Source organism: Drosophila bipectinata, chromosome XL (assembly GCF_030179905.1).
Source record: "Drosophila bipectinata strain 14024-0381.07 chromosome XL, DbipHiC1v2, whole genome shotgun sequence".
Classification (NCBI taxonomy): Eukaryota; Metazoa; Arthropoda; class Insecta; order Diptera; family Drosophilidae; genus Drosophila; species Drosophila bipectinata.
The window spans coordinates 1453764-1478395 of NC_091734.1; the positions used below are offsets into that span (position 1 = coordinate 1453764).

The 24632-nt window shown below is 37.9% G+C and overlaps 3 protein-coding genes across 3 annotated transcripts in view; 2 read left to right on the forward strand and 1 right to left on the reverse strand.

Annotated features, from left to right (window-relative positions):
- LOC108120146 (box C/D snoRNA protein 1) overlaps positions 1-24632 on the forward strand; it is a 142159-nt gene that overhangs the window by 45970 nt on the left and 71557 nt on the right. The window lies entirely within an intron of this gene.
- The window catches only part of hwt (heavyweight), a 55970-nt gene continuing 32921 nt past the window's right edge, over positions 1584-24632 (forward strand). The window contains exons 1-3 of the mRNA XM_017231490.3: positions 1584-2072; positions 2170-2565; positions 3639-3798. Of these exons, the coding sequence (XP_017086979.2) occupies positions 1654-2072; positions 2170-2565; positions 3639-3798 (975 nt within the window). The 5' untranslated portion in view covers positions 1584-1653. The remainder of the gene's footprint in view (positions 2073-2169; positions 2566-3638; positions 3799-24632) is intronic.
- On the reverse strand, positions 15778-16877 carry Cpr11B (Cuticular protein 11B). Its single transcript, XM_017231491.3, has 3 exons — positions 16284-16877; positions 16013-16225; positions 15778-15956 (listed from the first exon to the last, which is right to left on the reverse strand). The coding sequence occupies exons 1-3, from the start codon at positions 16541-16543 to the stop codon at positions 15845-15847; spliced, it is 585 nt and encodes a 194-aa protein (XP_017086980.2). The 5' UTR covers positions 16544-16877; the 3' UTR covers positions 15778-15844.

A 24632-nucleotide genomic window follows, 5' to 3' on the forward strand; every position in this document is an offset into this window, starting at 1 on the left:
AATGTCCCTAAATTTTTGGTCCTTTTTTTTGGGTGAACTAAAATGATGTTGACTCAACAACGGTACATGCAAAAACAAAAACAACGCCAGCAGAATCAGCAGCAGCAGCAACAACCTGACAACGAGAGATAACAACGGTGCTGTGTAGTTTTCATAGCGGAATTTCTCCTAGCTCTTAATAAGTGTATTTTCCACGCTGCTGGACAAATAGCTAAGCTCAAAAATTAAATAAATTGTGCAGAAAAATTTGTAAAGGTGCAAAAAAAAAAAGAAGAAGCAAAAAACTAAAGTGGGGGGGTCTCGGAACAAGCAAAGAGGAAATAAACTGGGGAGAGAGACTAAGAGATTGTAGAAGGGAAATAGAGAGAGAGAGGCAGTTAAACAAATCGCCATTCATTCACAAGTGCAATGTGCAGCAACAACAACAAAAGCCACAAATAGAGCGGCTTAGAAATAAAAAAAAAAAATAAATAAAAAAAATATGAAAAAAATGAGTGAAGCGCGTGCTTAACCTAAAAAAAAAAAATGGAGAATACAAATTCGCACACACACATACATACATACACACAAACACACTTGGCAACTCTATTCAAGCTCTTTGTCTTTTACTTCCGCTATTCGCAGACAACAACAACAACTACAGCAACAATCGAAATAACAACAACAACAATGCATAGTTCCTGCTGAGTAGCTTTTTGTATAATCGAATGAATGTGTGAGTGTAATCGCTGTGAGTGTGTGTGTCCAAGGAAAGTTAATCGAACAGAAGAAGAAACACCAAATAACAACAACAACAACAACTAAACACTGCCGCCTACAAACAATAAGAAAAAAGGAAAGAGAAGAAACCTCGAAGATGCTCTTGTCGCAACAATAAAACGAAAGCCGGAAGAAGAACTAGAAGATTCGATGTTGAAAAAGTGTGAGGTGAATAAAGGACGAAGGACGACGAACAATAGCTAGAAGAAGCAGCTCATCCCTTGTAGCTAGTTGAAATTGAAACCTATAATGCACCTTAGGAAAATTGCAACACCTATTCCAACAACAAAAACTGTAATAACAACAACGACACAACGTTAACAACAACAAAAAAGCAACTAGAGCTGTTATAAAATAAAAGAAAAAACAACAAGCATTTCAACTAAATACTTTTCAACAACTATAAAATCTAGTCACATTTTTGAAAAAATTAAAAAAAATATACTACTTGTTGGAATAACGATTCCAACAACATAACAACACATTCCATCAACAAATTATTAAAAAAAAAACATCTACTACTTGTTGGTGTAACAATTTCAACAACAAAAATCATCCAACGATAGAAAAAAAAGCACAAAAGTTAACTTTCAACTATGCATATACTACAACTTAAACTAAAACTTCAACTAAAAACTAATATTTAAACTTAAAGCACAAATTTTAAAGCATACTTTTCGGCACTCTACTATATTTAATAAAAATTAACTTCTAAAATAAAAAAAAACCATATAACATTATATTAACAAACCATTTATAATTATTTAATGATTAAAGTATTAAAATTAAAAAAATGCTAAAAAATAAGCTAAAAAATAAGCTAAGAAATCAAAGCTAGTTGGGAAATATTTGAAATACAAATTTTAATTCGAAAACTAAGATCCCAAGCCCACCATGGAGCGGATGTGGCGTAAAGTGAACCACAGCTTGCGGAACACCAACAAGTCCCAAGTGCCACAGCCGGCAACAGGGACGGGCGGTGGCGACGGAACACCCGGTGGTGCAACAGGCACAGCTGCCACACCACAATCCACCGATACGATCAGCTCCGCCGGCGGCTTTGGAGACGGCCAGCTGGTGGTGGCTGTCCAGGGTCTGCCAGCGGGCACCACTGGCGGCAGTAATGCCACCGGTCGGCGTCTCGCCAGCAGCGGCGGTGGCAACTGCCACAAGTCGCTCAGCCAGCATGTCCTGCAGACGCGTACTGCATCCTCGGAGCGACGGAGACGCCGCAGGCGGAAGAGCCGACCGCGGCGCAGTGGAGGCATGGGCGTTACCAGTTGTGTCGGCGATCCAGGAGGCGATAATATGTCGTAAGTATCCCTTAAGCTTAAAAACATCTTCCAGACAGTCTATGGTATATCCTAGAAACCTATTTATGGTAAAATTCTCAACAAAAACCAATTCCAGTTCCTCTGGCGGCTTCTACACTTTGAAGGAACACCACCAACACTACCGTCCCAGTAGTCATCACCATGGCGGAGGCGGGACCGGTGTCGGCGGGAGTTCTCGCCGTCTGTTTGCCACTTCGGCGCCCAGCGGCACAGTGATGATGTATCCGAATCCCCAGCGAACATACGGCGGATCTGTGGTGGCCACTGGACAGCAGGCTGCAGTTGGCGGGGGCACCACGGCCGGTGGAGGTGCCACAGCCACAGCCGGAGGTGGTACCAGTGCCGGAGGTGCTGGAGGATCTGGCGGAGGACAGCCGGATATATCGTTGCGACAGCGGGCGGTGGCCAAGCTGAGAATGTTCAACTTCCATCTCAACTGGGATCTGCACATGACGCATTGCAAGCCCTGCGGGTGAGTAGCTGGCACGCCTATACACTGAAAAAAATATATTAAAAAATATTAAAATTTATTTTTTATTAAAAAAGCATGATTTTATTTTAAAACTTTATTTTAAAAAAGATATTAAAAAAAGTCTACAAGCCCTATCTCCATTTTTAAAACCTAAAGCCTGGAAATTTTCATAAAAAAATACTAAAAAATATATGTTAAGTCCTTTAAGCACTTGCTGTGTGTGTGTGTGTGTTTGTAACTTGCCAGCTGGAGTTGCAACTGGAGCCCCTCAGTGGAGTTGGAGTGCCCAAGTGGCTGCCACTTGAGTCTGCTCCAGTGGCTTGTGCTTTTGTTTGCCACAGAGTTTTCCACCGGGGGTTTTTCCTCATTTTTTTTTTTGCTTCACAACCTCTTCTCTATATTTTGTTTCCCCGCCCTCGAAAGTTTTATATTTTGTTGTTGTTGTTTTTGTTGTTGTTGTTGTGTGGTGCAGTGGTTTTGGTTGCAATTTGCAACTGGGTTGCCTTTGCAACCCATTCAAGTGGCCGCGGGCGTTGAACGAACCCGCAAAATGCAAAAAGTGTGTCGCCGTTCCATCCAAACGTTTCTCTTCATTCCATACCATTCCGGATTTAATTTCCCGACCGACTTTAGGCCGCCACATAACTTTCAGACATCCAAGGGGGGCAATAAGGTAAATGGAGCAGAGTTTTCTTTGGACCTTATGCCACATGCCACTGCCCTCATGCCCCACTCTTTCTCCAAAACGAATGTGTGAAATTTTAATGAAGCGCCAGCTAACGAGCTCCAATGTGCCTTGTACTCTTTGTCTTTATTTGCTTTTATTTTAAAATATATATATATTTTTTTTTTTGGGATGTAAGGATTTTAAAAAAAAATGTACATATATCATCAGAGTGGAAGAGACGGGTTTTTTAGGAGGTCAATTATCGGATAAGATATAACAACCACCTTTAATTTCAATTTTAATTGAAAATATTCCCACAGACAGGTCCCTAGGCCCTTTTGACTAATCCTTATTCCTCATTCCATTTAATATATATTTGTAAGTATCGTATATCCTTAATTGACAGACCTCGTCTGAGCGGCAGTGGCGGCAACATAATCACCCGCCGGCTATGCAGGAATCGTCGGCGGGAGGACAACGAGCTGTACCGCTCCAACAGCTTCAAGTTTGAGCGTTTTGAGCGCAAGGAGTGCCTCGAGGAGCTCTCCAACACGTTGCAAAAGCAGGTGAGTAAGGGATACATAATTATTCTCCAGCTAGAGACAGTTAATTTACACAAAAAAAAAAAAATATATAAAGTGAGATATTAAAAAATTGGCGCTAGTTTTTAAGACTTATTCCTTCTTTATGACGAAGCGTTAGTCATAAAGACTTGGCGTAGTTTAAAGCCCTAGGTTTTGGTCACACTTTTTTTTAATATAACACTTTGCCACACTGGTTTTAAAAGATTCATATTTCTAACACAATAAGCGGTAGATTTTAGGAGACGAGGCCTACACTATTTTTCTTATACAAAATTATTTAAATAAAGGCTTAGCTTTAAAGATTCGAGGTATTTTTGTACAAAAATTTTGTGCAATACTGTTTTTTCTGTACAAAACCTTGCAACACTGGCTACTAAAAACTTTTCTAAACATTCTAAAAACTAATTTTTCCAGTGCCCTTAGCGACCACCACATGTTGCATGTCCCCAATAATTTATGCGCATAGATTACGCCTAATTGAAGTATCCCCAAACAAAAAAACAAAAAAAAAATGCCAAAAGAAAAGCAACGTCGGCCACACTAATTAGTGGGACTGCCAGGCGCTGCAGGGGTTCGTTGGGCTTCAAATCACATTAATAGGAATTGGAGGGGGACGGGGGAAGAGGCGGCAAATTGCATCAGCCCGGGCTTGGGGCAAGCCTCAGGTCTCTCAGGTGGTTGCCGTTGTCTGACCGAAAAGAAAGTTCAATCCTCCTGGTTATTTAGTTAATTTCTTTTTTCTATCGGGGGTAAGGGAAACCTCGATGGGTGTTGGTTGGATGGCCTAGAATCTAATTAATGGCGCACAACAAATTGAATTTTAATTGGGCGCCGAATTTGATTTGGCAGCCAAAAAAAAAATCGAAGTCGCCCAGGACTGGGGGGCCGCAGGGCGCCAAGACCGATAACCAAGTTAAATTGAAATTGAAACTGGCGGTGGGTGGAGCTTAATTAATATTTAAACATAATTAAAGTTGCTGCTTTAATGAGGTTCACAAAAATAATAATTATAATAGAACAAAGTTGAAACCAAAAGGAACTTTTAAGTGAAATCTTTACAAATTTCCAAGTCTATGAAATGTGACCAAGGGCTCTGATTTCTATTTGACCAAGGGTGTGGCTGTTTTTTTTTGGCTTTTCTTTAGTTCGAAGAGTATTTAAGGCCTTGCCTCGCTTTTAATTTTTAGTTCAGTTCGGGCCACTGGCCCCGACGGACTCCCAACAAGTCCAAAGTTGGTTTCTTATTTTATTTTTCTTTTTTTTATTTTTATTTTGATTTTATTTAAATTTATTTTTTTAATTCAAAACCTTGGGCTCTATTTGACGGCGTCCCTATACTCCCCTGGGAATATTTCATTTAATTTTTTATTTTAATTATTAATTAAGGAGTTCTGGGCTTTCGCTGTGCCACACCTCCACTTGTGAAATGTAATTTATTATCATTTTATTTTTATTTTTTTCATTTTTATTTTATTTTTATTTTTATTTTTATTCCAAATGCAAGTAATGGATCCTTGTCGATACAGAGTTTGTTGCAACGTCATCCGTTCATCCCTGGAAAGTCTTCCATCCCTTAAAAGGCTTTTTATTTTTTGAATTTATATTTTTTAATTAAATAATGACCTCTGGACCTGATTTTAATTATTTTTTTTTTTTTGTCATACAAAACCATGGACTCTATTTGACGGCGTCCCTATATCCCCCCTGATTCCCAATTGGTCTCATTTTATTTGATTATTTCATTTTCTATTTTATTTTTATTTTAATTATTATTCATTAGGAATAATGGATTACTCTTGGAGTTGCTGATGATTATGCTGATTTGCTGATTTTAAATTTATACTCAATTTCTTTTTTAAAGGCCTATGCTTCTTAAAGGCTCTCAATTTGTTTAATGACTGTTTTTTTTATATAATTATTCTTTTTTAATATTTTTATTTTTCTTAAATACAATCGTTTTTGTTTGTAGCTGCGTAGTTTAGCTGTTTGGGCCTGTTTATTAATTTTATTAACGAAAAACGTATTTTTATTTATTTTATTTTTAATGGAATTTTAAAAATCTCTTAAAAATGTAGAATCTCAAACAACAAAGAATAAAACCACGCTAATGCGATTTCTTGTCACAGAAACTTTAACTTTGTTTTATTTTTTTTTACGCCTCCGGGCGGCTTTGTTTGGTGGGTGGTGTCGATGGTGGGTTGGTGGGAGTACACCGTGGAGGAAGTCCTGTTCGGCTTTGGCACTCCATCAGGATGCGGCTAAGTGACAGGCCGACCATTTATCAGTTTGTCTAAGTACGCTGCGGTCTCTGTCTGCCCGAGCACTTTAAATCATCATCCTTTTTCGAAAGTACTGCTCCTGCTTCGGCCATCCATCAGGTTGGATATCCTTAGCCGTGAGTCCAACTGTCAGCTGTCGGCTTCGATAAGCCGCGAGGACATTGGAGCTCCATGAATCCCCAAGTTTGGCCTCACCTGCTCGATAAATAAATAAGGACTGCAATCTAGAATGCATGAAGTGGTCTTCTGGCAAAAAAGAAAAAATGGATAAAGACAAAGTAATACCCTAAGTCTCTTTATTTTAAAACGGAACTAGAAAGCCTTAGAGTCGGTACTCACATTAAAAAAAAATATTATAAAATCTTTAAAGATAATATATACTATATATAGTATCTTCTAAAATATAAAGCCAACCCTCTATCTAAACTAAAATACCTTTAAAACCAATGGGTAGACAGCGACTCCCTCAAGCCATTCCCCATCCAATTTCCAACTGATGCTGAGGCTTCCGGATTTTGATGGATTTATCAGGTGTGTGTGTGTGTGTGGGTGTGTGGTTTTTGGGGCTTGTGGCATCCATCCGGCAATCTAACAATCCGGGAAAACACCTATCCAGCTATCCAATAGGTTTGGGGATTTATTTCTTCCCTCAATTCCCAGCGACAACTCTCACGTGAGGGGGCCAAAAGGCACTCTCACTAATAACTTGTCGGAGTTCGGGAGTAGAAAGTTCGGGAGTTCGAGTCCCTCGATATTTACCTACCTCCCCCCCCCCCCCCCCCCCAGCCAAAACCCCATCCACATCAACCACTTGTGGCAGTCATTGTCAATTTGATTTAATCCAATAGGAAAAATAATGCAAAATCGGTAAATGGACAAGGAAAAATGATGTTTCACAATTTTTGTTGGCAGCTTAAGTAGTTCCCACAAATCACTGCCAAAAACTGTAAACAAAAAAAACGTAAATAAATAAATAAATAAATATATAAGTAGATGAAGTTGAAAATTTGAGAGTAAATTCGATTTGATTTTGATTTGATTGAACTTTATTGGTGTTTGATTGACCAGAGACTTGGGGGAACCAGAATTGGGTTATTAAATATTCAAAATTGAGGGCTAAGGGCTTATTTTATTCAATAATGTTGATGATTTAGGGATTTTTTTTTTGGTTATTTAATATTTATTTAATAGCTATTGTAAAATAAAGAAAAGCTTATAAAATACTAGCATTTTTTACCAAGATTTTGTCTGGTATTTTATCAGTGCTGCCAATTTGTTAGTTTTTCATTAAAAAAATTATTGATTTGAGATTTTTAAAGAATATTTTAGACTTACCATACTAATGTTCAACTTTATTGAAGCTTCAAAAAAGCAAACAAGTCATTTTAAAACGTAGATATATAAAGAATAGTAAATTACTTAGAAATACTAGCCAGTTTTATAGTACAAATAGCTACTGAAATACTAACAGTCATAGTCTGAGGTTTTAAAGGACATTTTAGCTGACTTATTATTTATTTTTTATTAAATATAGTATGTATAAATTAGTATACCCATTTATTCTTTCAATTTTTAAGAGTAATATCCACTATAATGTACCTTAAAATACTAGTATTCTTCAGAACGATGTTTTGTGGTATTTAACCAGAGCTGCCATGCATCTAAGCATTTTTAGGGTATTTTTTCTCCAAAAAGGAGGGATTTTTAAAGAAATATTTGCCAATAGAAGTATTTTTAAGACTCAACTTAAAATATTTTTAAAAATCAAGCATGGGCAGCACTTTCTTTCTACCTGAAAGTCTATCTAAAATAATTTCCTTTCGGTTGAAATTTAGGTTGCCTCCCTCTGAAGAAAAGTGACATTTTTTTTTTTGGCAAAGGACACTTGGCCTAACAAATTTTGATGCATTTAAATTACACTGGCCTCAATTTTTTATTTCTATAATTCCCAGTTGGGATGGTTGAGGATTGAGGGTTGAGGAGGGGTCACCTCATTTCAATTTCTTCTGGCAGTCGAGAGAGAACCTTCATTTGTCACTGTTCACCTTTGGCTTGGGACTTTCTCGGTTCTCCGCTTTCACATTGAAGGAACCACAATGGCCTGTCGACAGGCTTTTTTGGCTGCCATTGTCCTGGATAATTTCCATCATCTAATGCTGCGTTATCTTGAAAGGTGGTGGAGCAAGTTTTTGGGGGGATGGTTTCCTTGGGGTGGTTGGGATGGTTGGGTTGGGCCATCATCATCATCATCACCACCCGCCTTCACATTATTTTTGATGGAACAATTTTGAACATTAGAGCATTGCTCAGTGATCTGTGTATGCCGGCAATCATTAGCCTCGATGTCCGTTGTCCTCGCTTCATTCATGCAACAATTGTTCCCAATTCGCCCCCTCCCTTCCCTGTTTCCCCATCATTTGTTGCGTGTGAATTATTGTTGGCAATAAACGTGAAATTGCCCTGTCAGTCAAGCAATCTGCAAGAAATGAAGGCTCACTTTGGCATCCAAATATAAGTAGCTTTACTCTGCCACCCAGTTGCAATAAAACGAGTTAATTTCCGATGCCGAACTGCGAAAAACTTGGAGAAGTAGGCTTCCCATCTAGATTTTCTTCAACAAATTTAATCAAACACATACTACACATGGTGGGGAAGAGTGAAGAAAAGGGGGGTTTCCCTACAATCCTCACACCCATACCCATACCCATACCCATGCTCTAAATAATTCATGTCGACAACATTCGTTCTGGGCTCGCTTTTTAGCTTGGAGAGTTTTCTGCAACATTTCCAACTTGTTGTAATACATTCAAATGAGACTTGGCCCAGGAAAAAAGGGGGGTTATGACCCACTCCCACACCCACTCACACATGTGCCAAATCTCAAGTTGTACACATACACACCCACGGCCAAGAAACAGAAAAATATATACATTTTTTTTGCATCTCAGCACAGTGGTAGATCCAAAGGATTATGCAAAACAAACTGTTAGATAATCCAACTAAATTTTAAAACAGCTTAAGGGACTTGGGGAGAGTTACTTGAGAGAGAGTAACAAGTTTCTGTTGATATTCTTCATATTTTATTGATGGAATTTTAAGACAGAACTTTTTATAGCATTTTTGCGTTGAATGTGGACTTGGTCACACTATTTAAACAACTGTTTCATTTCATTTGTTTCTCAAGAAGTTTAGTTTTAGTTTTAAGAGGCTGTGGGTATAGGAGAATAAAAATACTTCATAATTTACTTGCTTGTGGATTTTTTTTTGGAATTTTTTTGTTGAGGTCCTGTTTCATTCCACCGTTGCCGTTGACTCGGAGTGTGTGCCATTCACTTCATTCCACTTTGGTTCACTCCGCCCGCCGCATTATTTGCGCCGCACACTAAATTTATGTTCGCAATTGTGCTGAGTTGTGTGTAACGCCCCCGAACACACCAGCACCAGGATACCAGCACCCCCCCCTTTCGCTTCCTTCCCCTCTCTGTTGCCTTCCTGCTGCTGCTTTCTATTACTTTCTCCAGCCAAGGATTTGGCATGTATTACATGGCAATGCCTTTTTGCAGACTTTTACGCTGCAAAAAAATTACTTTTCACTAAGGTTTTGATTAAAAAACTTGGAAAACATTATTTTTTATTCAGATTTCTTGAAAGATCTTATAATTCCCAACTGTTTCAGATTGAAATCGTATTATTATAGTGTGACCTTGCCTTTTGTTTTAATTATCCTTAAAAGTGTTGTAATTCGAAACTATTTATGTTTTTAATAGTTTTTAATTTGTTTAATAATAAATTCGATTATATTTTATTTTATTTGAAGTTTTAGCTTAACAATCATATATTTTTAAGATAGTTTTTTATATAAGTCTGTTTTATTTATGATTTCTTATTTAAAAGCTTAAATACTCAATATTTTTTACTAAATTCTCTTATAATTCCCAACTGAGTTCTGAAGTATATAGATTCCATTTCCTATTTCTTTTTTAAGATTTCTTTTTCTACAACCTACAAATTCATATCTTTTCTCTCAGTGTCTCGGTACAGTTCACATTTTGCGGAGGAGCTGCTTTGGATTTCCGTGGCTGTGGCTCCATTCCGATTTATCCATTTGTCGCCGGATCTATAGTTACATACATGGAAGCACCTTCTCTTTTTTCCAACCCATCCCCCCATCCCCTGCACCCTGTTTTCCATCCTTCCATGCTTTTGGCCGAAAAGGTCCTTTGTGTGTTATTATTCAAAATCCAGTCAATAATGCGAAACGCGATGCTAATTTATTATACCAAATAAACGCAACAAGATGCTGCTGCTGGAGGAGTGGATGTGAGGAAACCAGTTACAATTACCAGGACCAGGGAATACCCTTAGCCGTTAACACGTCCCTCTGTGGCCAACACACACACACATACTCACGCATGTATGTCCTGGCTGGGTGTTTTTCAATTTTATCCTTTTATTGGCTTGGCATTTTGTTCCAGATGCTTAAAATTCATACGCAAATACACATACTTTGGTGAAAGTTTCTCTTTTTTTTCATTTAGGAAGGGGAAGGAGGTCCTTGTGCTGGTCCTGGTCCTTCCTCCATAAGGTCCTTTGCCGTCAACTGTCTGCCAAAAGTTTCCTTTGCGCTTTTGTGCAAATTAGTTTATTGGAATTTCTTGTTTTCCATTTCGATTCGATTTATTTCAATTCGAGGGGTGTTCGAGGCGAAAAAATTACAAGAATCTGGTTATAGATGTTGTTAGTGGAAGAGATTTATAGTTTTATTTTCTTTAAAATAATGTATTTAAGAGTTTGGCTTAAACTTAGGAAGCCTAAGACCTTATGATGGACAGCATTTCAGCCTTATAACTACTTGGGACTTCACATGAAATTTAATTAATAATAATATTGATCTTAAAATGTTCTTAATATTATTATCTCTTAATATTAAATCTTGAAAATTTTAGGGTAATTTTTTTTCCTACACCTATGTATATATTCCCCCCCTAACTAAGGGCACTTTAGTTAACTCCATAAGATCTTAAATTTATAATATTACGTGTAACACACAGTTGGAGCCCAACAAGGGCTACCAGTGAGGGAGGGGGGGAGTCTATTAAAATTTTAATGAAAATGATGTCCACTGGGACGGGTAACAACGTTCTCGCATTGCCAATGAAGATGACTCACCCGGCGTGGGGAGCTCTGGGCTAAGGCTAAATAATGTAACTGTTAAAGGGGGGAAATTGAAGGGGGAGGTTGGGGTGGGGGGGAGGGGCAGGTTGTTGTGCGTGCAACTGCCATATCAATATCAGAACATACACACATTCCTCTACCCAACCTCTGGAAGTCATGGCTTTTCCTTTAGTTTTCCAACAAAACTCAGGTGGATTAACATTGAAATTGACTGACAGAATCGCTTTTCCTGGTTACTTTCCTACCCATTCTTCACATTCTACTTCTTTAGCCGTCTCCTTTACTAGCTTTCTCGATTTTTCTCCTTTCAAGTTTCTCCATTTTGCAATTTCTCTATTTTAAGTTCAGGCTATATATTTCTTGGCACGCAATTTTCAAAAAAAAAACAAGCTCTATAGCCCACTAGGGCTTTAAAGTGGAAGTTAAGAGTTCGAATTTTAAAAGGAACTTGCATACCTTTTTATACCCTTGCAGAGGGTATTATAATTTTGGTCAAAAGTGTGCAACGCAGTGAAGGAGACATCTCCGACCCTATAAAGTATATATATTCTTGATCAGGATCACCTCCTGAGTTGATATGAGCATGTCCGTCTGTCCGTCTGTCCGTCTGTCCGTCTGTCCGTCTGTCCGTCTGTCTGTCCGTCTGTCTGTCCGTCTGTCTGTCTGTCTGTCTGTTTCTACGCGAACTAGTCTCTCAGTTTTAAAGCTATCGTCTTGAAACTTTGCACACACCCTTCTTTCCTTTGCACGCAGTATATAAGTCGGAACGGCCCGGATCGGCCGACTATATCCCATAGCTGCCATATAACTGAACGATCGGAAATGGTATTTGGTAGAAATATCAACTTTCGTATTTTTGAAGATAGAAGTTTGGGTCTTTTTTTAGATTTTGTATTGAAATAAATAGGATTATATATTCCTATTCCCATAAGGATCGGCCAACTATATCCGATGTTTGCGATATATATCCGGTTTTAACTGCAAGGGTATATAAACTTCGGCTCCGCCCGAAGTTAGCTTTCCTTTCTTGTTTTTTTTAAAAAAGAATGTACTATTTTTTAATCATATATAGCTATAGGTTTTAGATCATAAATAGGCTATATATTTTTTGAAAAACAATTTTCAACTAAAACTTTGAAGCTGCGGTTTGAAGTTCAAACTTTTAGAAAGACCTAGAAAGACTTTAAAATTCTTCAAATACTTAGAAAATTAAAAATTAGTTTTAAATAGTATTTTTTATTCATATATTTAATATTTTTTTTATTGAAAAATATGCTAACTTTTAATGCTAATATACTTAAATCAAACCCAAACCTTTTCAAGAGTCTTTTTCTAAAAAACTCTTATAAATGTTTAAAATTTAATCAAAGATTTTAATATATTCCTAAACTAAAAGAAAGCTTTTGTTTACCATTTTAGCACCCACTTTCTCCCCAAAAACTTGACGTGTGTTTTTTTCGAAAAAAAGAAGAAAAATGTATGCATTTTTGTTGAATTTCCAAACACCTGAAGGGCGTTCGCTGTTTACCTGTGCGATTTTAGCATATTCTTTGGCATTAAAACTTGTTCGAAAGTGTCGGGTGGTAAGCACCACCCATTCTCCATCCTCCATACCCCTTGGGGGAAGACCGCCCCTGTCTAAGGGTGGCTGTTCTTCATCGTTTTTCTTTTTGGAGTCCGCGGGCGAAACGCCAAATCCGTTTAAATTTATGGCGTGTCATTGTTTTGGCATAAAATTAAGTGAGTTCATTGCGAGGGGGGGATGACATGGAGTTAAACATGCACAGACATACATGCAAATGATTGCACTAAAACCCCCCTTTGGAAGTGAGAGTAAGACCAGTTCACATGTTAATGAAATTCAATAAAAGCTGCCTACTTTCAGGCGCTTAGGCCCTACAATGTCTGCTCTTAATGGTTGTTTTATTAAAAAATAATAGGAAATAAATTAATTTACAGAATATTTTATTTGCTAGAATAAATTAAGCATTATAAGAAGTCTATTTTTAATTTTTATTTGATTTTTTTAAGTGTAAAATATCCTTCCTATGCAGTCTAAGCACTTTCCTTGCCTTTTCCCACTCATTTCCACCAGCAATTGTTCATATTTTCCACCCCACCCCGCCCGCAACATGGAAAATAATTTATAAAATTCATAAGCGCCTTTAATTTATGAGAACATCCTTTTTATCCTGCCCCCCTCCCAACTCAGTCTCTGGGCTCGTGTCCTGTCCTTTCCTGGGAATCCCCTTTTTGAATGCCCCTGAAGCAATTCTGTATAATTTTAATTAATGCTAGAAACGGAATGCGAATGCTAAACGACCAAATGGCGGTTAGGCATCCAAAGAAAACCAAAAGACACAGAACCATGGGTCCCAGGCTATGGGAAAAATAAAAATTTAGGAAAAAGAAAAGAAAAGTTCCGAGACAGACAATAAGCGTGAGAGAAATAAGAAGAAAAGTTGGGGAAATGGTGTGAGGAATTTTCATTTAAAAATTTTTCTTCCAAAAGGGCTCATTGGTTGACAGTTGACAGTTTTTATTGGCTTTTCTTGAAAGATTTTCTAAAGATAGTTTTTTAAAAAGTACAGCCAGTTTAAAAATTGATATTTCGTTTGAAACTATTTTATAATATTTTCAAGAAAAGTATCTCCAAAAAATAGAGTATCATCCAGAGTCTTAAGGCTTTCAACAAACCCCTTAAGTAATCTTCTTGTGACTTATGATTAATGCCTTTCAACAATGACAAAAAAACTTTTCAAAAAAAGTTGCGAAAAAAGGATAAAGCTTGTTTTGATTGCAGACTTAAAATGCTTAACTGCATTTTAATCAGTTTTAAGGTCTGCGCCTTTATCCCCCTGTCTGGGTCTCGGTCTGTGTCTGTGTTTGTGTTTGTCTTACCAACTTAGTTCGCTTTTTTTTTTTTTTGTTGGCCAGAAAGTCAAAGAGACCACACAACATCGGAAAGGCGTGGCCAAGTATTCTTTTGGGGTTAAAGGCGTGCTCCCAGAGTTGTTCACTTAAATTAGCCATAAAAGGCCGTTTCTGGTTAGCAATTGTTAATGGATAATGGGGTCTGGAAAATGTATTAACCGAAAAGGTTATAGCCTTTTTTATGCGTTGACACTTTGGAGTGGTTCGTTAGGTGTGGGGCAACCAATTTTTGTGAGGGATTGGCTTCAAAAAGCTGGACTTTTATCTAAAAGATACATTTCATGTATCTGGATTTTCGTATATGGCCCACATCCATAGCTATATCTCAGCCAATTCTCATCCGATTCTTGAGCGGAGTACCTCAAACGATTTGTGGGTCGATTTTGCGTCATTCTGCATCAAAATCCTGCAACAAAATAGTTTTCCAAAATTTTTCATATTTTTGTGGGGGGTCCCCTTCAAAATGCTGGATTTTCGTATATGGCCCACACCCATATCTATATCTCAGCCAATTCTCATCCGATTCTTGAGCGGAGTACCTTAAACGATTTGTGGATGAATTCCCCGTCATTCTGCATCAAAATCCTGAAACAAAATATTTTTCCAAAATTTTTCATATTTTTGTGGGGGGTCCCCTGCAAAATGCTGGATTTTCGTATATGGCCCACATCCATAGCTATATCTCAGCCAATTCTCATCCGATTCTTGAACGGAGTACCTCAATCGATTTGTGGATGAATTCCCCGTCATTCTGCATCAAAATCCTGACACAAAATATTTTTCAAAAATTTTTCATATTTTTGTGGGGGGTCCCCTGCAAAATGCTGGATTTTCGTATATGGCCCAGATCCATATCTATATCTCAGCCAATTCTCATCCGATTCTTGAGCGGAGTACCTCAAACGATTTGTGGATGAATTCCCCGTCATTCTGCATCAAAATCCTGACACAAAATATTTTTCAAAAATTTTTCATATTTTTGTGGGGGGTCCCCTGCAAAATGCTGGATTTTCGTATGTGGCCCACATCCATAGCTATATCTCAGCCAATTCTCATCCGATTCTTGAACGGAGTACCTCAAACGATTTGTGGATGAATTCCCCGTCATTCTGCATCAAAATCCTGCAACAAAATATTTTTCCAAAATTTTTCATATTTTTGTGGGGGGTCCCCTTCAAAATGCTGGATTTTCGTATGTGGCCCACATCCATAGCTATATCGCAGCCAATTCTCATCCGATTCTTGAGCGGAGTATCTTAAACGATTTGTGGATGAATTCCCCGTCATTCTGCATCAAAATCCTGAGACAAAATATTTTTCAAAAATTTTTCATGTTTTTGTGGGGGGTCCCCTTCAAAATGCTTGATTTTCGAATGTGGCCCACATCCATAGCTATATCTCAGCCAATTCTCATCCGATTCTTGAGCGGAGTACCTCAAACGATTTGTGGGTCGATTCTGCGTCATTCTGCATTTGAATCCTGATACAATATTTATTTTATTTCATAATCAAACGGACACATTTTGTTCAATGAGTTCCAAGAATATTTATTTTATTTTATTTAATTCAGTTACATTACACAAAAAAAAAGAGTTTCTTTTATTTAGTTATAATTTAAGTTCTTTTTGGGCTATTTTCGCTTAGTAGTTCCTGCGCTGACGATATCCTGGCGGCAAATATCTGGTGGCAGGAGCTGGGGCAGCAACATGGGAAGAAGCCGATCCCCTATAGGCTCCACCATAGTTGCTACGTCTGAAATAAATTGGGATAATATATTTTGGGAATACTATATGGGATTATAGACTTACCCAACTGGGGAGGCAGCTGGCACTGAGGGGGAGGTGGGCAGATGGGCTCCTTCGGCATGGAATCCGGTCTTATCCGCATGATAGTTCACGGTGTACTGTTGACCATCGTCTCCGGTATAGGAGTAGGATCCTCGTACACCCAGAGATCCATGGGGCCAGCCTCCGCGGAACTCGCCGGTTTCATCGCGGTGGATTCCATTGCCAGTATCGAAACTAAAAGGATAATGGATGATTTTAAAAATGGATTTTTAAGAAACCTAAAAAAACTCACCCAAAATTGTAGTTGCCATTGGCATCGCTCTGGTAGTCGCTCCTTACGATCGGCACCTGAGACTGGGCCTGCTGGCGCTGGAATCCACCGCCCACGGCATGTCCTGCCCCAGGACGAGCATGTCCTTGGCCACTGACGCCATGGTAGTGCAGTTGACTGGCCTGCGGAGTTGGCAGATATCGCTGGCTAAGACGTCCGGCCAAAATGCCCGAATTCGTGCCCAAAAGCAACACGGCAACGGTCAACAAAGATCGCAGCATTTTCTTATTTTCACAGAAAAAAAAAATCACAGATCACAATAAACTAAAAAAAAAATAGAGCTATGATAGGAGGAGATTTGAATTCTTGATCTGGTAGCGTTCGGATCTCAACTGATGGGGAATCTGGCAAAACGTTTTGGTTTTATAGCCAAAAACCACAAACGACCTGATGCCACTCACACTCGCATGCTTTTTGCTTTTAATTGTTTTCTGTTCGGCTTGAACTTCTTCTTGGCTATTTTGCTTCTTGTTTTGTTTTTGTTGGCCATTTAATTAGCCAAAAGGCAGACGCCACTAGCTAACAATTTTTTGGAATAGTTTTTCAAACAATCCCCTCCCTCAATCACTGACAAAAAAAAAAAATAGGAGGAGCTTGGAGCTCAAGGCTTCCTTTGCTTTTTCATTTTTTTTTTTCGATTTTTTTTGTGGGTGAGGCCAAAGCTATAGCCACAAATGTGGCCTGCAACCCGCTGAGTGGTGCATGCTACATACTACATGCCACTTGGCACTTGGTCAAAATGCTGCGGTTTAACTAATTATGGCAGCCAGCAGCGTGCTGGCCAGGCCAGTGGTGTTGCCAGGGCCAAAACCATAAAGGGGGCTAACTAGCTCTAGTTTTGGCTAGAGAGGTTTGATTTGTGGAAGGGATTTATGGAATTAAGCATATATCTTAGGTATTTATATCTATTTTTGAAGATAAAAAAACATCATAAAGGTACAGTGGCACAGGCGCATATTGTACGGCTTTCATCATTTATAAGCATTATAAATTCTAGTAATTATAAAAAAATCTACTTTGGAATATATAGAAAATGAAAAGTTAGCTTAAATCTTTCAAAAGAGATAATATCCTAAAACTAGATAGATTTTTTATAAGTTATATGGTTAGTTGTTTGTAAAATAAGCATCATGTACAACCAAAAACCAAAGAAATTAGTTCACATTTTCTTTAAAAAAAACTTCAATTAATTTGAAATAAAAATGCCAGACAGTTTGTACCTTCTTACATTTTATTGCTACCCCTTTTCCCTTTTTATGGATTTGCTTCAAATCTTTTGATCGACGCGCCTGCTAGCCATTAAAAAAAAAATCAAGAGATAAAAAACAAACCGAAAAGAATAAAAAACCGTGAAGAGAAAAATACTTTTGCGGAGTTCCGGTTCGCGAATCGCGGTGTTTGGGCTCGAGTGTTTGGAGCCAAAAATGCCCTCACTTGAGGGCCATTACAACAAAAGTTGCCGCTTAGTTCTAAACAAAAAAAAAAAACGAAAAAAACCATAAACCATAAAAAAAACAATACACAAACTACAAAAAACAAACTTGAGAGGCTGTCGAGATAATGAAGATAATGATGATGTTGATTGGGATCAGTGGATGTTGATGAACAGATGATGATGGGGCAGAGTAAACGATTAAGATCTTACATCTATATACAAACATATATTTTTTACCTTAAGGTATAAACAGAAAAACGGTAGCAAAAGTTTAAGAAACTTCAAACCTTTCTAATGAATTTTAAAGATGGTTAAAGAAATACAAAAATTAAATAAATATTTCGTCATATTATAAATGATTTAATCCGCTTCACTTTCCTTATTGATTATTATACCATAAATTGGCATTAAAAGCTGTTTAAAAATAGTTTCTGCCGCATCATTATTGCAGTTGAACCCGAAAAGCAAAAATTAGAAATTGAAAAAAAAATAGAAAACTGGTTTTCGTCTTATTATGAGGTTTGTTTGTTAGGATTTCCCATCGAACAGAACCGAGATACAAGATGCTACAAATTGAATTTCTGTATCCGCAATTATGATGATAATCACAGCGAATTTGTTATTGTTGGATGTGTTTAATAATGCTTAATAATAAGCAGGCAGTCACTCAAGAAATACCATTAATTAATAATAATAAATGATGAACTAATCAAATAAAAGCGTGAAAAGTGAAGCTGCGAGATGTTAATGATGCTTGCGGCGTAAATCATTCATTAGTTTGTTGTATACTAGTAGTTTTAAAAGTAGTTTTTATTGCTGATTAAAGTGGCCATATTTTCGTAGGGTTTAACTGAGGGTAGGGTCACACTTTTGAACATCTTTAAAAACTTAAGAAAAAAAAGCATAGCCACACTATTTGAGAATTAAGACTACAACCTATTCAGTTTATACTCTTCTCCTTCTGTTTTTTTAATATTTAATGATCATTTTATGGTTTTAATAATGTGACCATATTTGCTAGCTTTAAAAGAGGCTTTGGCCACACTGTTTCTGCGCTTGACTGGCGCCCAAAAGTGCATAATGCACAGTTAGCGACACTCGCTAATGGCGCCTCATTATGTTTCATTAGCCCTCTCCACCGCTTCACCGCCCCACTTCTTCTCTTCTCTGTTTCTCTGTGGTGTTCTTTCTCCAATTTTTTTTTTGTTTTTTTTTTGCTCGTAATTTATGCAACTTGAGCCGCATAAGCGGATGTAATGCCACTCGCAAATGAACTTGTAATTTACAATGCATCTGACACTGACAACACTGACAGGTGACTGTACCCAGGTAACCGATGTTTGTACTCGTTTTTTTTTTTTTGTTACCTAGACTTGGGATTTGTGAAGATTCTTGAAGATTTGAAAAGATTTCGGGCTTGATCTTAACAGAGATTTGCTACAATTTTTCGTTATGGTTGAGATGTTTTCAGATCAGGGCTTGAGATTTTGATTTTTTTTTTAAGAATAAGTTTAAAGCTTTGATTTTTTTTAAGAAGTTTACTCGACGATTTACCCATTAAAGTTCACTCGTCTGTGGTTAATTGAATCATGAATGAAAATGCACTGCAATGTGTTCATTTTTCAGCATTTTCCCGGAATCCCAGTAATCGCCTTAGAGGAAAAATACTTTGCAGAAAGCGCTTTGGCAAATGGGGTAGAGATATGGCCAAAAGCAAACATTTTTCCTAGGCTTTTTTTTTTCGTTCCTTTCTTCCTTGTTTGTTTTGTTTTTTTTTTCTTTTTCTGATAAGAAGTCCTTCAGTGACGTAGCAGAAAAGGAGGAGTTGGGTTGGCGCTCTGTCAGCGCTCTTATCGCGTTTTCGTTTTTCCATCATCGACTTGTTATTTCCCATTATGATGTGTCCTTTGAACTTTTACTGCCTTTAGTTGAATTTTCTCTTTTTTTCTCCGTTTTGTTTGACAAAAGACAACGAAAAATGTCAAATTCAGCTATTTGTTTAATTGAAAATAAAGTCAGATGACATTGTGGAAGTTCAGAGAGCCGAGAGTTTCGGTGGGCGTTGTTTCTGAATCGTTTGTTGTGTGTCATTAATTTAAATTACAGCCTTAAAGTCCGCATCGATTTGCTACATCAGTGGATCTGGGTCTGGGTTTGGGTTGCTGAGAGTTGGTGGATTATGTGATCAACCAGATAAATGGAAAGGGGAGTGAGTCCTATCAACAACCCTCACTTAAATATACAAAAGACCTGATGAAATCTAAGGACTTGAACGTATTAGGAAAATGTTTAAATTTTTGTATATTATTACAAAATCTTAACTTTTGAATATATTCTATATTTATAATAAAACTCTTCATTTCTTAATAATCTTTTGGGTGACTTTGGCTTCGTCCCAACCTCCCTTCTTTATCTTGTTTTTCTTGCCAACTCCCCCCCTGAAAAAAGTAACTTTAACTTTTTGCTTATCGCCTTTGGTCTGGCAACAATAACAATTTGTTGCTAATGCACATGGCTGTTTCCTTAACCCTCACACACACTATCACACACACACACATACCAACACCCTCTAAATGGCAATGGAAACATGAGCTAAACTACTCATTAAGCCAACTTTGGCGTTGGTCCATATGAAACTCAAACGATTTGTCCAGAGTCCAGAATCTGAGGGGATGCGGATTTCACCGGAAAATATCTGGAGAGGGGGTTAGACGACGATTCCTGCAGAGAAGGATCAGGAGGGGGGGATGTAGGATGGAGGCAGGGATGAACTTATCCGTAGTGCTGTGTTTGATTAAGCAATTCCAGGCGGAAATTAAATGGACACGCAAAACAAACCGTGTACTGGAAAAGCTGCTCCATGGATCAGCTGCTTCGGTCAAAAAAAAAAAAAAGGGTCAGTTACACTTAGAAAAAATAAACTTAGAGGGAGTTAAAAAGGGGTTTATAGTTTTAAGTCTTTGTCGATCTGAGGTATGAAATTCTGGTTGGAAGTCACCTTTGTACCCGTTTCTTACATTTTAAGACAAAGTTTTTGAGAAGGCTTGAGATTTTTTTAGTGTTACACATTTTATATATATCTTTAAAACAATTTAGATCTATAGAAGAAATACTTTAGGTCCGTTTATGAGTTTCTATGACTGTTTTCTAATTTTAATATTTTCTGTTTCAATATTATCTAACTTCTATGTATTTTTGCCACATTTTTTAAAAAGAATTCTCTTTTTTCGAAGAAAGGATCATTGTTCATTGGTCCTAGACCTACTTTTTCTCTTTCCAAGCTTAGGAACAGCCTATATTTTTTTCTGTGTAGAATGAGAGGTCTACTCCCCCATCTAGCTTGACCCCTTGGGTTCGTCTCTATCAAACTTAACTGAGCAGCGTTCAAGTGAGAAGATTAAATCGCCATAAATATTAACTACAGTTGTTTCCATCACACAGGGGCGTGGGTTAAGCAGAGGAGTGGGGGGTTTATTTTACCCCAAAAGGTAAGACAATTTGAAAATGCTAGCCTTGATTTAGCACCGGAAGGCACGCACACCACGTGCTGACCTCCCCCTATCCAAACCATAACCCCCACCCTGACAAAATATACGAAAAAAAGTAGCAGGTCCTCCCACCTTTACCCGCGGGCAAGTGTACAAATCAAATGATTTATTGGGGCACGGTCAGTTGTTGTTGTTCTTGATGTTGTTGTTGAGGAATTTCGCATTTTGGAGCATCTCGCGTGAGAGGGCCAACAAATAATTGAAACGTACAACGTCTGTCAGTCCCGGAAAACATGGTCAAATTTCTGGTCATGGGTGGGGGGTGGACTAAGTTGCCACGAAGATTTCCACCTGGTGCGGAAAATTCATTTTCAGCTGCTTTGCTAATTGGGAATAGGGGGTGTGGACTTTAACAAGACTTTAACAAAGGGGAGCTACTTAAATTATAGATCTTTAAAAAGGTTTTTGGGATTTATGAAGAATTATTCAATAAATATGAAAATTATATACAAATTACAACTAAATCTTAGATTTTATTAAAGTAAACTTATAAGTTAAGATGCACTTTCATACCCGAAACCTAAATCTTATAATCTAAAACATAAAAGATAAGAACTAATTACAGAATTGGATAGAGTCCTTTAAGACACTTTAACTTTAAAATATACTACTTTAAAACCCATTTATATAAAATCTTATAAATTAACATATCGCTTCCAATTAATACTAAGAAATTGGCTTTATTTAAAAACGATATCCGTGACAGTTTTAACGTTGGCTTTGAGCCAATTTGAGTTTATGCCTAATGCGCGTCATTAAGCAATTGAACCGGTGCATAATAAGATTTAGACTGATGTTGAGCATCCATCCAAAGTACTCCATCCACCCCCCACTACCACCGTCCATGTAGCCCTTGTACCTCTCGCCTTGTACCTCCCTGTGGCACTCAGGAATCAACCCCATTTTCAGTTAGTTAATTGCCAATATTACACAAGTGCCACAGCGCTTCAAAGTATGCTAGCCTCTCTATCGGCTTCCTTCGTTTCGTTGCGGCTTCCGTTGCTCTCCCGTTTGCCGCCTGCTCTCTCATGTTCTCTCCCAGTGCACAGTGGGCAGCCCAATATCCGGCTATCTTATGTTATTTATCTCTTTTTTTATAATAAAAAACTATTATTTTGTATGTATTAATTAAGTTTTAATCAAGCTTTTTTATTATAATATCTTTAATAATACAGTACATACACGTCCTAAATATATATAATTTCTTAAAATCTCTTATAAAATCCTTAATTATATAGACCACTGTACGTACCGTTATCCATGTCCTCGCAGCGTTGCCACTGTGCGCAGACTCCAGCGCCAGACCGGCAACGCCGCAGGGTTGGCAGCGCTCATCTCTGTTGTTGTGGCTGCTCTTCTTCTTCACCTCCATCTCCGTTTCCTCTCCCACATTGCCTCACACCACCATTTTGTTGTGGGTGCCGCTGCCGCACGTGCCGTATCCGCATCCGTGGGCTTGTTGTTTTGCTCTCTCGCTCTCGCGCTCTGTTTGCTTGCTTTCTCTCCCACTGGGGGGGTTGTTTTCATAGAAAACTGGAGAAAGAGCTTGGCTACAGAGAGAGAGAGAGTTGGCGCTTAGCGAGCCGACTTGGCGGATGTCCGCGAAAGTACCGTTTAGTTCAGCATCAGACCTTTGCGAAGAACGCAACGACACGCACGCCAAAAACGCGGGCGTCGCTGTCACGTCGCCGCCGACGGCCCAAAAAACAGTTACCAAAACTAAGGAAACTAATTAATTCTAAAAAAAAGAAAAACTATAAAAATTAAAAGACAAAAAATACAAGAAAATAGAGCTCTACTGACTCGAATTTAAAAAAATAAAAAACTAATATTGTCAGATTTTTTCTAAATATTTTGTTGTTGTTATTAAAGAGTGAGTGTGCAAACTCTCGGTGTGCAACAAAAAAAAAACAAAACTAAATAAAAACACAAAACACACATATCAATAAAAAAAACGAGAGGTGAGTTTTTTTAAAATATTCTCTAAAAAAAAAAACAAATACGAAACCGAAATGTAAATAAAAAACCAAAACATGTGAGCGGCAAATTACCGAATACCTTCCACCACGTTCTACTAACCGTTAGCTCCAATTTGGTGACTAATTAATTAGTAATTGATTAGTGTAATGAGTTTAGGCTTAGGGGGAAATAGTGGCTATTTTTTAAGGCGCAAAATATTAATAATAATAATAGCAAAACACAAACACAAACAAACATTGCGAAATTGATTTTTCATCTGCCCACCGAAATTCGCTCTCTCTCTCTCTCTCTCTATTGAGAGACAGTGAGTGCTCTCGCCGAGAGAAAGTATGCGAGAGTAAAAGCATGCCGGAGAGTGTTGCCAAACTGTCTGGTAACCTGTCATACAACAACAACAACAATGAGAGTATGAAAAAAGCAACACAAAAAACAGCGCCTAATCAAAAGCGGCGCGTTTTGGCAGCGACTTTTGCCGCTGCTTTCGTCATGACCTTCATGACTCATCGTTTTGGGGCCTGACTCCTGCTCTCTCTCTTACACTTCCTCTACTGCTGGGTTGTGTTGTTGCTCCACTTAGCATTCGCCTGCGCATTTAATTAAATTGTCTTTACATATTAGCCGCATCAAAATTAGAGCGCGTGTAATTTATAGTTGACCCATTGTGTCCATTAATTTAGTCTCTCGGCTTGTCACTGTTTTTTCATTCGCTTGGCCACACCTTTGGCAGCAAAAAAACAAAAAAAAAACCAGAAGAACTTTGTTTTTATCCTGGCATTGTCCTTTATTGTTTGTGTTTTTTTGTTTTTCACTGACCACAAATTATGCGTGTGTGTGCGTAAGATTTCTCTCTCTCTTTTGTTTTCTATTCAGCGACAGAACGGTACTTTTTGGGCGGAAGCTTGCGATGCGAAATTACGTAGCATACTTTTCAGAGCATTTTGGTTTATTGCGTTTTTAGCAAAAGTTTGTATTTTAATATAGCCTTTTTAATATTCAAACTGACCACTTAAAAATAAAACTTTTTAATATTAATTCATCCAAACGCTTAGCATAAAAGTTCATTAACTTTTCTCCAAAAAAAATTGCCATTTTTTTTAATGCAAAAATGTAACTGTTCTGCAAGTGCCAAAAGTCATGACAGCTATAGGGGGGCTGTGATAGGGGGCGGTGGTGTCAACTTTTAAGCCTTTTAATGAGCCTCGAGGTTGCGCTCCTCCCCCCCTTTCGAACTTAATGAAAGAGATGCGATGCCAGAAATGGAATAAAAAAAAAGAAAATATGCAAATGAATTCTACCAAAAAGTAGCCGAGAATTGGGGAAAAGTTTTGACGAGCTACGGAGGCGTTG